The 14,266-nt window shown below is 38.4% G+C and overlaps 2 protein-coding genes across 2 annotated transcripts in view; both read right to left on the bottom strand.

Moving 5' to 3' along the window:
• Positions 1 to 10,009, bottom strand: part of iars1 (isoleucyl-tRNA synthetase 1) — a 62,547-nt gene extending 52,538 nt beyond the window's left edge. The window contains exons 1-7 of the mRNA XM_085274260.1: positions 9,985 to 10,009; positions 8,783 to 8,906; positions 6,924 to 7,080; positions 6,704 to 6,823; positions 5,302 to 5,384; positions 981 to 1,098; positions 696 to 843 (exon numbers count right to left, since the gene is read on the bottom strand). Coding sequence (XP_085130386.1) covers positions 696 to 843; positions 981 to 1,098; positions 5,302 to 5,384; positions 6,704 to 6,823; positions 6,924 to 7,080; positions 8,783 to 8,901 — 745 coding nt within the window. The 5' untranslated portion in view covers positions 8,902 to 8,906; positions 9,985 to 10,009. The remainder of the gene's footprint in view (positions 1 to 695; positions 844 to 980; positions 1,099 to 5,301; positions 5,385 to 6,703; positions 6,824 to 6,923; positions 7,081 to 8,782; positions 8,907 to 9,984) is intronic.
• Positions 10,010 to 11,327: 1,318 nt separating this feature from the next.
• Positions 11,328 to 13,979, bottom strand: rpl29 (ribosomal protein L29). The gene is made up of 4 exons (XM_085274259.1): positions 13,877 to 13,979; positions 13,357 to 13,409; positions 13,158 to 13,222; positions 11,328 to 11,505 (listed from the first exon to the last, which is right to left on the bottom strand). The coding sequence occupies exons 2-4, from the start codon at positions 13,391 to 13,393 to the stop codon at positions 11,413 to 11,415; spliced, it is 195 nt and encodes a 64-aa protein (XP_085130385.1). The 5' UTR covers positions 13,394 to 13,409; positions 13,877 to 13,979; the 3' UTR covers positions 11,328 to 11,412.
• Between the last annotated feature and the right edge of the window lie 287 nt (positions 13,980 to 14,266).

Below are 14,266 nucleotides of genomic sequence, written 5' to 3'. Positions count from 1 at the left end.
GCATTCATCACAGGGAGAAATCACTCACTCCTCACATAAAACAGAATCATTTTTGAATGCACTTCCACTTATACTCAACTGTATCAATCATTAAGAGCACATATGTCATGTTATCAATAAATGATAATACCAAGTATGCATTAAGTGGTAAAATAAATATACTGATCTACCAATTTACAAGATTAACTATTTTCTGCTGCATTCCTCGTTTACATTTTTACAGTTACAGTGACCTGCTCCTCTTTACTGTAGCATTTAGTAATTGGCTGAGTTAAAAAAGTGTAAAACCACTGATTGTAAGGAACGAGGTGCATAACTGCAATGACTTGAAGAAACAGCAACCCTTGGGGGAGACCGTGGCTCAGGGGGTTGGGAAGCGTATCTGTAACCGGAAGGTCGCCGGTTCGATCCCCGGGCTCTCTGTCCTGGTCGTTGCGTCCTTGGGCAAGACACTTTACCCTACCGCCTACTGGTGTTGGCCAGAGGGGCTGATGGCGCGATATGGCAGCCTCGCTTCTGTCAGTCCCAGGGCAGCTGTGGCTACAACCGTAGCTTGCCTCCACCAGTGTGTGAATGTGAGAGTGAATGAATAGTGGTATTGTAAAGCGCTTTGGGTGCCTTGAAAAGCGCTATATAAATCCAATCCATTATTATTATTGTTGTAGCACAAGATGTGTGCTATGTTCTTTGCTCACCTTTGACCTTGACATAAAGTAATTCTGGGTTCACACACAGGGCCAGGTTGCTCGGCAGTGTCCATGGTGTGGTTGTCCAGGCAATCAAAGCAACATCCTCATTCTCAACCAGTGGGAAGTTGACAATCACCGAGGGGTCCTGAACATCCTGGAGACAAGCATTAAGCATAGAAACAAGGTCAACTTTGTTTTAAGAAGTACAGTACCTGCACTTACAATAGAGGCAACAATAGCCGTGTTACATTACACCAGCAAATATGTAAAGAGGTAATGTTCTGTGCCAACCTTGTAGTTCTGATTGGCCTCAAAGTTGGACAAGGGGGTGTTGCAGGCAGTGGAGAAAGGCATAACTTTGACACCTCGGTACACCAGACCCTTGTCATACAGCTGTTTAAAAACCCACCTGAGAGAAAGAAAACAAACATTTTAAAATAAAGAAGAAAACATCAACTCCACAAAACGCAACAAGTTTCAAAGATTCTGTGTCTAGTAAGTTAAATTGCAACAGTTTCACACATGAATACGTAAAATTGTTAGCTTTATCTCTCTGGTAACAGTTAAAAATCGTTCAGACTGATTTCCCACATAGCATTCATCAAATATGACAGAGCATTTATGAAAAGAGTCAGGTCATGGGCCAGTGGTGAGAAGAAATGAGAGAAGGTTAAGTTAAAGACCATTTTATATTCTCCCACAGGCTGTATTACTGACGAATTTCAAAACTTATTTTCCTGCTAAAGCCTTTAATTAATAACCAATATGAGTGCAAAGGGATGCTCATCCTCACTTCTCACAGGGAATCCATAGATATATTTTGCATCAAATGCATCATCTATTATCACCAGAGAGTGAATTCTGATGCAAGTATTACAATATATAACAGTGCACAAGCACTGCATACAAAGACATAAAGCTGGGACTTGCACTCTTCTACATTTATCTTAATATGCAATAAACTACGAAAGCTGTGCACAATGTTATGTGAACACAATGTTGTTTTGACTGTTCACAAACCTAAATGTGTAGAACAGAGCATATTTCCTGCCCTCAACATGGCTATTTAAATGTTACAGAGGAAGTCTTGACATTGAGCATCTGAAGGAAGAAAACAACTGACTAACACAAGCTAAACATGTTGCTTTTTTCACTTAATACAAGATATTTTGACTTGAAATAAGTGAAAAGAAATCTGCCAATGAAACAAGTGAAAATTATTTAGTTTTTCTCTAGTTACAAGATTCACTGTCTTGAAACAAGTTCATATAGCTTACTGGAATGTTGCTTTGTAGCTGATTTTGTCTTATTTTAAGTGTAATGAGATATTTTAACTAGAAATAAGACAAATATACTTGTTAAGATTTTGAGTGTACATGCAGAGGGCTCTATATCCATAAATAACTTTCATTTTCAATAGCGTGCAAATCTCTTGAGCCACACCTCATAGTGTTTGCATGCACTTTTGTCTTTAAACACAAAAGCTTAAAAGGTTTTGAATGAATTCTGATAAAACTTTGTAGGGGTGTAGAGTGGGGTAAAGTTACTTGTTAAATTATGTATTGTATCCACCAAGGTATTCAAGGTCAACTCAATAATTTGTTGGTTAAAAATTGACAAAAAGCCTTTTAGTTGTAGTTTCTTACACCTGCAAGTTGTCTGTTATTGTCAATGTTATGTTATGTCAAACTTAGAGGAGAACCAATTCTTTCAGATTCTTTGAGAAAGAGCAAATTTTAGATGAAAAATCGTGTATCTCAGCATGCTGTAAAGTTTTATGGAAAACCTGAGAGATGCATCTGTCCCTCTATCTGCTTTTCACTGAAGCTTCATCAGAAATGCTCTCAGTGGAAGGATAGCTGTCAAGAATCTACTCTTAAGGAAGGGAAACATAGAGAAAAGCCTGGGGTATGCCAAATTGCACAAGAACTGGACTGAAAATCAGTGACAGCAGGTCTGACTGAGTGAAGAATCCAAACTGGAGATTTCTCCTCATCAATATGTATGGAGGAGGTCAGGAGACAGATACAACAGTGAGTGTCTACAGTGATTTGTAAGACACGTGGAGGTTCTGCCATGGTTTGGGGTTGCATTTCAGCCAGTGGCATTGAAGAGCTTGTCGAAATTGATTGAACTATGAAGGCTGCAAAGTACTGTCACACCACCATGCAATACCACCAGTAAAGCATGTGATTGGCAACAGCTTCATTTTCATTCATTACAATGATCCCAAACATACTGCCCACGTAGTAAAAGCATAGATGGATAGAAAAAAAATCTGAACATAGAATGGAAAAACAAAATATTTTGAGTGTTCAACTGGAGTAGAAAAGCACTATAATAAGTATCCATTTACCATATCAGACAACATTACTGAATTGGTGTGGGATCACACTGACATAGAACACAACAGGCAATTGTTTAAATTCTACAACATAATGGTCAAGTCTCACTGAATGTATTTTGGGATTTTGCAGAAGCTGGTGCAACCAGATCAGTCTGATTACTTCGGTTGGCTAAAACAAACAACTGCACTGTCACAAAGCATGCAGAGAAAAAGAAACCAAAAACTCAAGAGTACAGCATATACAGTGGGGCAAAAAAGTATTTAGTCAGCCACTGATTGTGCAAGTTCCCCCACTTAAAATGATGACAGAGGTCAGTAATTTGCACCAGATGTACACTTCAACTGTGAGAGACAGAATGTGAAAAAAAAATCCATGAATCCACATGGTAGGATTTGTAAAGAATTTATTCGTAAATCAGGGTGGAAAATAAGTATTTGGTCACCTCAAACATGGAAAATCTCTGGCTCTCACAGACCTGTAACGTCTTCTGTAAGAAGCTTTTCTGTCCCCCACTCGTTACCTGTATGAATGGCACCTGTTTGAACTCATCATCTGTATAAAAGACACCTGTCCACAGCCTCAAACAGTCAGACTCCAAACTCCGCCATGGCCAAGACCAAAGAGCTTTCGAAGGACACCAGGAAAAGTATTGTAGACCTGCACCAGACTGGGAAGAGTGAATCTACAATAGGCAAGCAGCTTGGTGTGAAAAAATCAACTGTGGGAGCAATCATCAGAAAATGGAAGACATACAAGACCACTGATAATCTCCCTCGATCTGGGGCTCCACGCAAGATCTCATCCCGTGGGGTCAAAATGATCATGAGAACGGTGAGCAAAGATCCCAGAACCACTCGGGGGGACCTGGTGAATGACCTGCAGAGAGCTGGGACCAAAGTAACAAAGGTCACCATCAGTAACACACTACAACGGCAGGGAATCAAATCCCGCAGTGCCAGACGTGTTCCGCTGCTGAAGCCAGTGCATGTCCAGGCCCGTCTGAAGTTTGCCAGAGAGCACATGGATGATACGGCAGAGGATTGGGAGAATGTCATGTGGTCAGATGAAACCAAAGTAGAACTTTTTGGTATAAACTCAACTCGTCGTGTTTGGAGGAAGAAGAATACTGAGTTGCATCCCAAGAACACCATACCTACTGTGAAGCATGGGGGTGGAAACATCATGCTATGGGGCTGTTTTTCTGCCAAGGGGACAGGACGACTGATCCGTGTTAAGGACAGAATGAATGGGGCCATGTATCGTGAGATTTTGAGCCAAAACCTCCTTCCATCAGTGAGAACTTTGAAGATGAAACGAGGCTGGGTCTTCCAACATGACAATGATCCAAAACACACCGCCCGGGCAACAAAGGAGTGGCTCCGTAAGAAGCATTTGAAAGTCCTGGAGTGGCCTAGCCAGTCTCCAGACCTCAACCCCATAGAAAATCTGTGGCGGGAGTTGAAAGTCCGTGTTGCTCGGCGACAGCCTCAAAACATCACTGCTCTCGAGAAGATCTGCATGGAGGAATGGGCCAAAATACCAGCTACTGTGTGTGCAAACCTGGTAAAGACCTATAGTAAACATTTGACCTCTGTTATTGCCAACAAAGGTTATGTTACAAAGTATTGAGTTGTATTTTTGTTATTGACCAAATACTTATTTTCCACCCTGATTTACGAATAAATTCTTTACAAATCCTACCATGTGGATTCATGGATTTTTTTTTCACATTCTGTCTCTCACAGTTGAAGTGTACCTCTGGTGCAAATTACTGACCTCTGTCATCATTTTAAGTGGGGGAACTTGCACAATCGGTGGCTGACTAAATACTTTTTTGCCCCACTGTATTTGCAACTTAATGCCCGAATAGTCAGGACCTAACATGAAGTAATGGTTTGTGTGTCTGACACACATCATGCGTGTTGGTCTTATTTAATGACAAAGCACCCCCTCTCAGGATAAATCCTGCGTTCTGCCTGAGCTGTCAGATTTAGCCAGATAACAGCTACCCAAAACCTCAGAGACCCTACTTAGTCCCCATGAATATACAGATTCTCTTTCAGGTGCATTTCATTGATTTGCACTGCTCTTGGTAGATTCTGCTGCTCATTGTTGAAATAAACTGGCTGCATTTGTGTTCAGAAATTTGCACATTGCCAATCCAAAAGCACCCTTCCATAGCCCCACACCATGTTTTTGCAATTGCTGCAGTCAAAACAAGTCTTTATAAAAACGTGCATTTTTTCCCCTTTTTACATACATACCAGACAGTCTCCATGAACCATGGGTAAAGGGTCTTGTAGTCATTTTGGAAGTCAATCCATCGTCCCATTCGCTTTACTGAAGCCTAGATACAATTACAAACGCACGTGAAAATGAAAAGAACAAATTACCATGGTAAATATATGCAGGGCGATTTGTTATAGATTTTTATGATATGAATTTAGAGGTAGGGCTGGGCGATATGACCCAAAATTCATATCTCGATATTTTTTAGCTGGATGGCGATATAAGATATACATCTCGATATTTTTTTTAAGCCATAAAGTAAGAACAAAAAGAGTTCTTAGTCAAAGCTGTGTCCCAGATGTCACACAGGCACTTTTATTAACATACAGCACAGATGTACATGAAAAATTACTCAAAATTAAATTATGAGCATTCATTAAATAATAATGCTCCATAAATAAAAGAAAACAAGGTTGTTTTTGTGCTAAACAAAGAGCTCACAATTGTGCAGTCAAAATGTAAACTAAAAGACGCTGAGCGTAATAACAAAGACAGACAGATTTTACAGCTGCTCTGTTCCCAAGTTTTACTGTGTGACTGACAGCCTGGAGTTTGAAATCCGCTTCATAACCACGTCTCTTACAGGTGCCATTTATGGTCCTTATACACACACAATACGGTAATATTACGTTGATGCACAGTACGTATCACTCCGCGAAGCTCCTCGGTAGCCGTAATGCGCCGACAATCTATCAAGCGGTGCAGCTCCGTAGCTTACCAAAGTCGTACTCAAACATTTTTGACAGATTGCTGAACGCCGTGTACCACATAAAATCGGTTCGCGGCCACCAAGCACAACCAGAATTCATACATAAGGCGCGCTATCAACTTTTGAGAGAATGAAAGGATTTTAGGGTTAGCGCTGTTAGCTCGTTAGCGCGGTTAGCTCGTTAGCATGTTTAGCTCGTTAGCACGTTGACGCCGTCCAGCCCCACGCATGGGGCGATGGGCAGTAACTCGTTAACGGAGATTTGCCGTGTCCGTCTTGTCGCTGCCTGCACGTGAAGCGATGGGGTAGGAGGGGGAGTTGTCTTCAGTGAAGGCGAGGCGGAGTAACGTTGCGTAGAGACAAAAGTGGACGAAAGAGAGGCAAACTTGCGGCTCCACAACTATAATTATAACGTAACATAGACTATATCGATATAAAGGATATTGTCACATCTTATATCTCGTATAAAAATATATCGATATGTTTTAAAAACTCGATATATCGCCCAGCTCTATTTAGAGGTAACACATATTTACAACTACTTTAGAAGGTCACTCGTTATGCAGGCTTACAAATGGCAAGGAATTCACCACAACATTCAACATGAACCTAGCCCAACTATTTAGTGTAAACTGTGTTTTGCTCTTAGTCAGATACACTGGACTCACCTCCCACTCGTTGGAGTATCTCATTACAATGCTTCGGCATTGCTTGTTGTACTCAGCAATGCCCATTTTGGCCACATCTTCTGGTCCTTTGATCCCCAAAGTCTTATCAATCTCATACTCCTACATAAAACACACAGGATTTGACAAATACTAAATATTAACAGACCACATTGTAACATTGAATTGAAACATTAAAAAGACAGCTATGGCAAATTCTTACCACAGGTAGGCCATGACAGTCCCATCCAAAGCGCCGGTCCACATAGAAGCCACTCTGGTGGTAAAAGCGAGTAACAATGTCCTTGATGGTACCAGCTAAGATGTGACCATAGTGGGGTAGACCAGTAGCAAAGGGAGGTCCATCGTAGAAGGTGTACCTGGTTTGAGAGATAGGTAGCAAATGCAAATCTTGAATACTTCTATGTGGAACAGCATTTTTGTTAACTGGTAAAACAAACTCGCAACATGCTATACATTTATTTATACAGCACACAGCAAATAAATCTATCAATACTTAAAAGAAAAACAAATCATTTAAGACCAATAAAAATAATCAAATGAAAAGGCACAAAGTTTTAATATTTAGAGAATAATAAATCATAAAATAATAAGAGAGACACATTAGGGAGAATGACACTGTAAGTCAGAATCTGAGAAAGCTATTAAAAAGAGGTATGATTTCAGCTGGTATTTAAATACTATTAGTAGGTAGATGACCCAATTCCAGAGTTTTGGACTTGGGCTGTATGAGACAATCTCCGGTCAGGAATATGAGACAATAAGGAATTTGCAATTACTAAAATCTGCTTATCGCTGGAGTGAGCAATGTGGGACACAGGATATCTGAGTGAGATATCTAAGTGAACGACATGGGTCATAACCTGGATCATTTTCTTACAATCACTTATATATGAGTAATAATATTTTCACAAAAAGCCAGTGTAACGATTTAAAAACAGGCAAAATATGATCATCCTTCCAGGTACCAGTCAGGAGTCTAGGAGCTGCACTTTGACACACCAGTAATAACAACTGTGATATTAGTGTTTTTACTCAATTCAATATATAATGAATTACAGTAATCCAATCTCCATGTAATTAAAGCATAAATAACCTTCTCACAGTTGCTGATGAAAATAAATGTTTTAACTTTAGTTAAGAGTGTAGATTGAGAAAAGCTTCCTGATTTGATCTGCAAGTCAAATTTAAAGAATGAATATGAAAATAACACAGATATGATCCTAAGCTATGAAAGAATAATGGAAAGTGTAACACTTTACTTTCACTTTGACTTTCATTACACTTTTTTTGAGAGCCAAGTTTTAACCTGAGGTAAACAACAGGTTATTTTCTTAACCACTTATCCAGTCAAGGTCAACGAGGGGCTGGAGCTGACTCCAAAAACAAACAAACAAACAAAAAAAACAAACAAACATACAGATACAAGAAGAATATGCAAATTTCTAACAGAAAAGGCCCAGCTGATAATCAGGTTTGAATCTAGAACATCATAGCTGTGACGCAATGATAACACAGTATTTGTGCTTTCTGATATTATACTACCATACACCATACACACTTTTCATAGCTACCTTGTTTTTTCCAATGGACCTCACATGACTCAGACACTGGTAAGAAATAAAACTGGACAATCAGGAAATACAACTATTTTCTCTGGCTGTTACCAGCTGCCAGAACGCTTAAAACCAATCCTTATAAAACACCCAGCATTAAAGCGATACAACAAAATTATGTCTGCTCAAATACAGATTGTTAGCAGCTATAAGTCATATATTGACTATACTATGACTATTACATTTAAAAGAACTGTTCGTAAGTGTTTTACAATAAGTTATAATAAATGGTGGATTTTTAGACGTTTATACTGGAGATTGTCCGAACCAACACATTCCAAGCAAAAAGCTAACTTAATCTAAACACACTTCAACCAAATTTCAGTATTATCTTAGGTTATTCACAGCTTGTGTGTAAATATGTTTTGTTCGTTAGGAAATGGGAGCACCTAGAGAAAACCCATACAGATACAAGAAGAACATGGAAATTTGCAACTGGATTTACCTGGGTCTGTTCTTGGACTGTTTGAGGCATTCCTGGAAGCAGTCCTTTTCATTCCAAAAGTTTATAATCTTCTCCTCTTCAGAGGGAAAGTTAATGTTTTCAGGAACCCGCTCCACCATTGCATCTGTGAGGACAAACAAAACTCAAATGTTACACTCACAGAACAGGAATTATAGTTTGTACTTCCTGCCAAGATCATCACATGCACAATTTTTTTTAATGCATTAACAAACTAGAACTATAAAGGATCACCTATTAAAATATCCCTAGTTATGCCTATTTTATAAAAGTGAATAATTAAATCTCACTTTCAAGGTAAAAACTTTTAGACTCCACTACGCAAAAGTTTCTGATCAAATAACTAAACAGAGCCAACGCCTAACGAAACTACCTGTAAGCATATTTTCTAAATGAATGCCTTTCACGCTCCTCTGATAAAGGTTCTTAACTAAAAATAAAACTAAAATCTAAAGCTGCATGCGAAAAAAAAAGTTAACAAAAATAACACAAAACTACAGTAGTTTTAGTATTTGTTAGATTAGTAAAAAAAAGAAAATAATAATAATAATAATCACAATTTGCCTGATGAGTCATGTTTATTGAGACTTTGGAGGTATGCAACACTGTGAGTTAACTTCTCTCACAGACTTCTGTATTTTATTGTAACCCTGTACTGACTTCCCTAACTAAAAGGACTAAAACCGAGCACATTTTCAAACAATAAACTGAAACTGGCAAAACCAATTTGTAAACTAAATGCAAAACCTAAAAAATTATAATAACTCTGACTCTCATTCTTTGATGTGCCAAAAACCTGTCAGAGCTCAATACTTTCTTAGCAAAACATGCTGTCCCTTTTTTTTAGGAATCATGTTTAACCCTGAAGTCAAACCTAGATATATGTTATTTCTACCTCCGACATATAATCACTCTAAATTTGACCAAAGTGATAATTAAATCTGATAAATCAATTTTCCACAGCAGTCAGTTCGCATCCGAGAAATGACGCCTCCTTGTTGTTAGCTGGAAGGTTAAGCTAGTAAGTCGGCGCTTGAGTTAGTTAGCTTGTAGCTGAAGGAAACGCAAAGTTTATTAAAAATTACGTTCAGTCGCTCACTCACACTGACAGCCGTACAGCGCAGTGTTGCTGCGACCAAACCTTCATATTAAGGCCATTACTAAGTTTGAATGCAGGTACTCACATGCTGTCCGAACCCGGCTGACAAGACACGAGAAATGATGCAAGCTGGAGTCAGAGCGTGAGCGGAAGTGACGACTAATGGACGGCAAACAACGTTGTTGCATGAAAATAAAAATAAAACGCTAAATTACATAGACAAGAACAACAAAACAAAAACAAAACTCCACAAAAACATCTCCTAATCTTATCTTCAAATTCAGTGATTTGTTTTTTAAATAACGAAATTCGTGTTTTTAAAAAACACTATTAATCTACTTGTTTTACTAACTAACTTTTACTACGACTAAATTATATTTTGTTCCCACTTTGGTTCTTTCTTTTTATATTTTATTCTGTTCATTACTATGACTATATGCCATCTACTAAAGGTTTAAAAATCGACCACAAGTTTTAAACTTTTTTTTTCAATTAAAAAAAACTTAAACATTTTGACTACCCTATATTTTCAGTAAACTTACTTCCTAAGATACAAACACTATACACTATATGTTCAGCCTCTATGCATTTTTTTTTATGGGGGGGGGGGGGTATTTGCTCTAGTTGACTCCACCTCTACAGGTTTTTTTGTGGAATAACAATTCTCTGCCATGGATAGGGCACAAAAGATGTGAAAATGCTATAAGTCATCAGATCTCAGCCCCACTGTATGGGCGGTTTGGGTCTAATATGAAAGAAAAAGAAAGAAAGAAGAAGAAAGTGTACTTTATTGATCCCCGTGGGGAAATTCCTCTCTGCATTTAACCCATTCACTCAGTGAAGCAGTGGGCAGCCACATGTTAAAGACTGACAACATCATCAAAACACGAAATGAGTAAATATCATTGTCAAGACAGGTGAAGCTTTTCTGGCAGCAAGGAGGTCCATCACTTCACTTCCTGGTGTTGAATTGCTTTAGTTATTACCCATGTGATAACACCTGTGCAATGATTGTGTTTTCACATGGTAATATCACACTTTCATGACTTCCATTCATGGTGTTTCAAATCTTTGCATGGGATTAAGGAAAGGGGAAAAAAGATGCTAGAAGTCAACTTGATTTATTCAACTCACTTCCTTATTAGAATATATTTCTGTCACAGCTTGTTAGTGATTTTAGAAATCTAGAGAAAGTTCTTATTTCTATTGAGGTTGTGCAATCAAACTTCATCTATCCTGATTAAAACCATCCCCCCCCAATCTTTGCAATATTTCAAACTCAACCATTATCCAGTTTTCTACATACTTTCAGTTTCGATGAACAAACTAGAGACACATTAGAAAGAAATAAACCCTTAATAACCAATAACATAATTTATTCTATAAAACCAGAGAGAAGCAGGAACCTCAATAAAGAACAATCAGATGTTGGTGTGTTAACAAAGCATAGCTTTATTTTGATGATGGTAACACAAAATGGACTCTGACAGACATGAGGTGATGGGCTAGCTGCTTATTTCTCCATAGCGGCCTTCCGTGCTGCCTTCAAGCCCTTCTTGTTGTGCTTCTTAGCAAAGCGCATATTCCTCAGGAACTTGGGGTCCACCTGCAACAAAGTAAACAAGTAGTTAGCAGGTTCACTGAACTGAAAGTTCAGAAAGTTTTCTTCGAAGCAAAATAAACTTTAATAGCACAATGCAAAAATAATTATTTCATTTTAACAGGTTAGCGAGAGCTTTGGGCAGACAGAGTAATGTTAGCAGCTTTGTATCATGTATTAAAACAGTGCTAACCTAAATGAAACTTTGATAAACCTAAACCTTACCTAATCCAACAATCCAAAATTACCAAGGACCTCTCTGTTACTCTGCACATTCACACACACACTTTAATAACCAGATTATAATAATAACCAGGAGGTCTTTCAGCAGTGATCCAATTTCTTTAATGTAAAAAAAAAAAAAAAAAAGTAAATAAATATGACAATTAACTGGCCTATCTATATAATTTCAAACCAACCTGCCTGTCATGTCACTGTGTTTATGCCTGATTGGGAGCAGGTCTCTGAATTAATCATCAATCCAGAACGCAACCATTTTAAGGAATTAATAAATTAGCTTGGGTGGGCGGTAGCTAAATAATTGATGAATGCACATTCTGATGATTCGAGCCCACAGCTGTAGCAAAGGTGTGTCTTTACGTTGCTAATACTTCAATTCAATATGTTTGTTTTACTTGGATTTCCAAAAATCAGAACAATAGTCACCTGAAGGTAATTTATATTGCAAGGTAAAGGCCCTACTGTCCCAACAAACACCCTATGAGCAAGCACTGGGCAAAACTGCTAAAGAAAAACTTCCTTTCAACAGGAAGAAACCTCAAGGAGACTAGGTAGGGCCTGTCTTAGAGCATGAACCACTTGTCACGCTCCAGAGATGATTTGTTACCAAAGGGAATTACTTCAACAACTTGAAAATAAATAAATTAATAACTTTAATTAATTAATAACTTTAATTAATAAGGGTCCAGTACTTAAATACGCAAAAAACTATTCCAACTAAACATAGAAAAAAAGCTTGCTTCACAGTTTCGGACCTTTTGATTGGTATTTGCTACTTCATGCAAAAGCACTATTGAATCAAATCAAGCTACGCCAACTGCTGCTGATCTGCGATCCAAATGTAAATAAATACCTCAACTCTAGGAAGAACAAATGATGGATGTAAGTAGTTACAATTGTGATTAAAGCCCTGTTTTTCCGAAATGTAAACTACTCTTTAAAAAGCTTGACCAGATGTACAACACCTGATGAGTTACCATTTGTTAAACAGCCATTTTATAATTTCACAGGAAATTGTCAGGGAAAACACTGCCTGGGCTACTTTTGTCCACACATTGAAATTATGTCACTGCATATAATGCTATCAATACTATTGCTGTCGTTTTCTTTCAAAATATTCATTCTCCAAATTAGAAAGTCACTAGTAACAGTAGCACACTGGAAAAGGCTGACAGAAAACGCTGTAACTGTAAATGCTGCTGCAAGCAAGCGCCAATGCAACGTTTTAAATTTAGAAATACTCCATATTACATTTTAAGGCAATAACATCCACTCACTTCATTACAAAAGTTATACAAAGCACACTTTACTACAGAGGATTTGACCATGAGCTGCATGCTTGCCTTGCAGATCATGTTCACAAAACCCGTTTTGTTTTTTTCAAAGATACAAACATGTAAAATTGTAACAGTACGCACCCCCTTCAGAGATTCATATCGCTGTGATCGTGGCTTCTTGATGCCATTCCTGTGGTGTTTCCGAGCTGTTCAAATAAAAAGGAGCGACAATTAATACAAAGCAGCTAGCTTTGCAATATTTAACTACAGGCAAGTAGCTAAACCTCAAAGCTAACGCAACAGCACCACATCTCGGTAAAACGACTTTACAGTTACTTACACTGGTTGTGGGTTGTGTGGTTCTTAGACTTGGCCATTTCGACGCTGGTTAATCTAAAAGTAGAGAAAATGAGGGAGAAATGCGCATCAGACCTTAATCTGTAGTTATCATCAGTATTAACTGGGATTGGATTAGCATCAGGTGGCTAACGATGCTTCATTCATTTCAACCAGCTGTGTCCGTCGGAAAAAATTCTGGGTAGCAACAGAATTATGATATAAAACTACACATGAAATAAATAATAATTTTAAAAAATGACTGTGCGGCTGGGCTGTGCTTAGAAAGACTGCCTGGTGGTCGGAAGCTACTGCGAAACTACAGCTCTGCTACACAGAGCGTTAACACGCCTTGAACGTCATTTTCAGGCTTTATTTGGGATCCCATCTAAACAATACTGCCATGGATCCATCATTAAGAAAGCCCCTCATCTAAATCACTGTCTGTTTCTTTGCAAACATATGAAATACACTCAGATTGATGAGGATTTTTTAAGAGTCCCCGAGTTGGGGAAAATAGATACCTGCCACACGAACAGACGACAACCGGAAGAGAAAGAAAACCCGAGCGAGCAGAAAAAGATAAAGAGTGGAGCCAAGAGAGGAAGTTAGCGGCAGAAGAACAGATGTGGATGGTGACAGCGCCTCCTGCTGATTGGTGGGTCCTTCTACAACAGGCTGGAGTCTACGACAAGCCACTGGATGTCACTCACAGCCTTTCTATTCCACAAATGAAAACGTGACAGGTCTGCTTGTAACTAGAAGACCCACTGATTTGATTTTGACTGATTCTCTTCTGCATAATCTTTCACTTTTGTTTTTGCATTTGGAAACTATATATTTGGAGCAGAACTATATAAATAAAAGGGGAAAAAAAGCATCGGAAATACAAAACAGGCCAAAATGTATATAAA

Source organism: Mchenga conophoros, linkage group LG5, assembly GCF_057382185.1.
Source record: "Mchenga conophoros isolate Kocher_MC1m ecotype Shallow Benthic linkage group LG5, M_conophoros_male_GT1.1, whole genome shotgun sequence".
NCBI classification, from domain to species: Eukaryota; Metazoa; Chordata; class Actinopteri; order Cichliformes; family Cichlidae; genus Mchenga; species Mchenga conophoros.
This window is presented reverse-complemented; position numbering and strand designations above follow the sequence as displayed.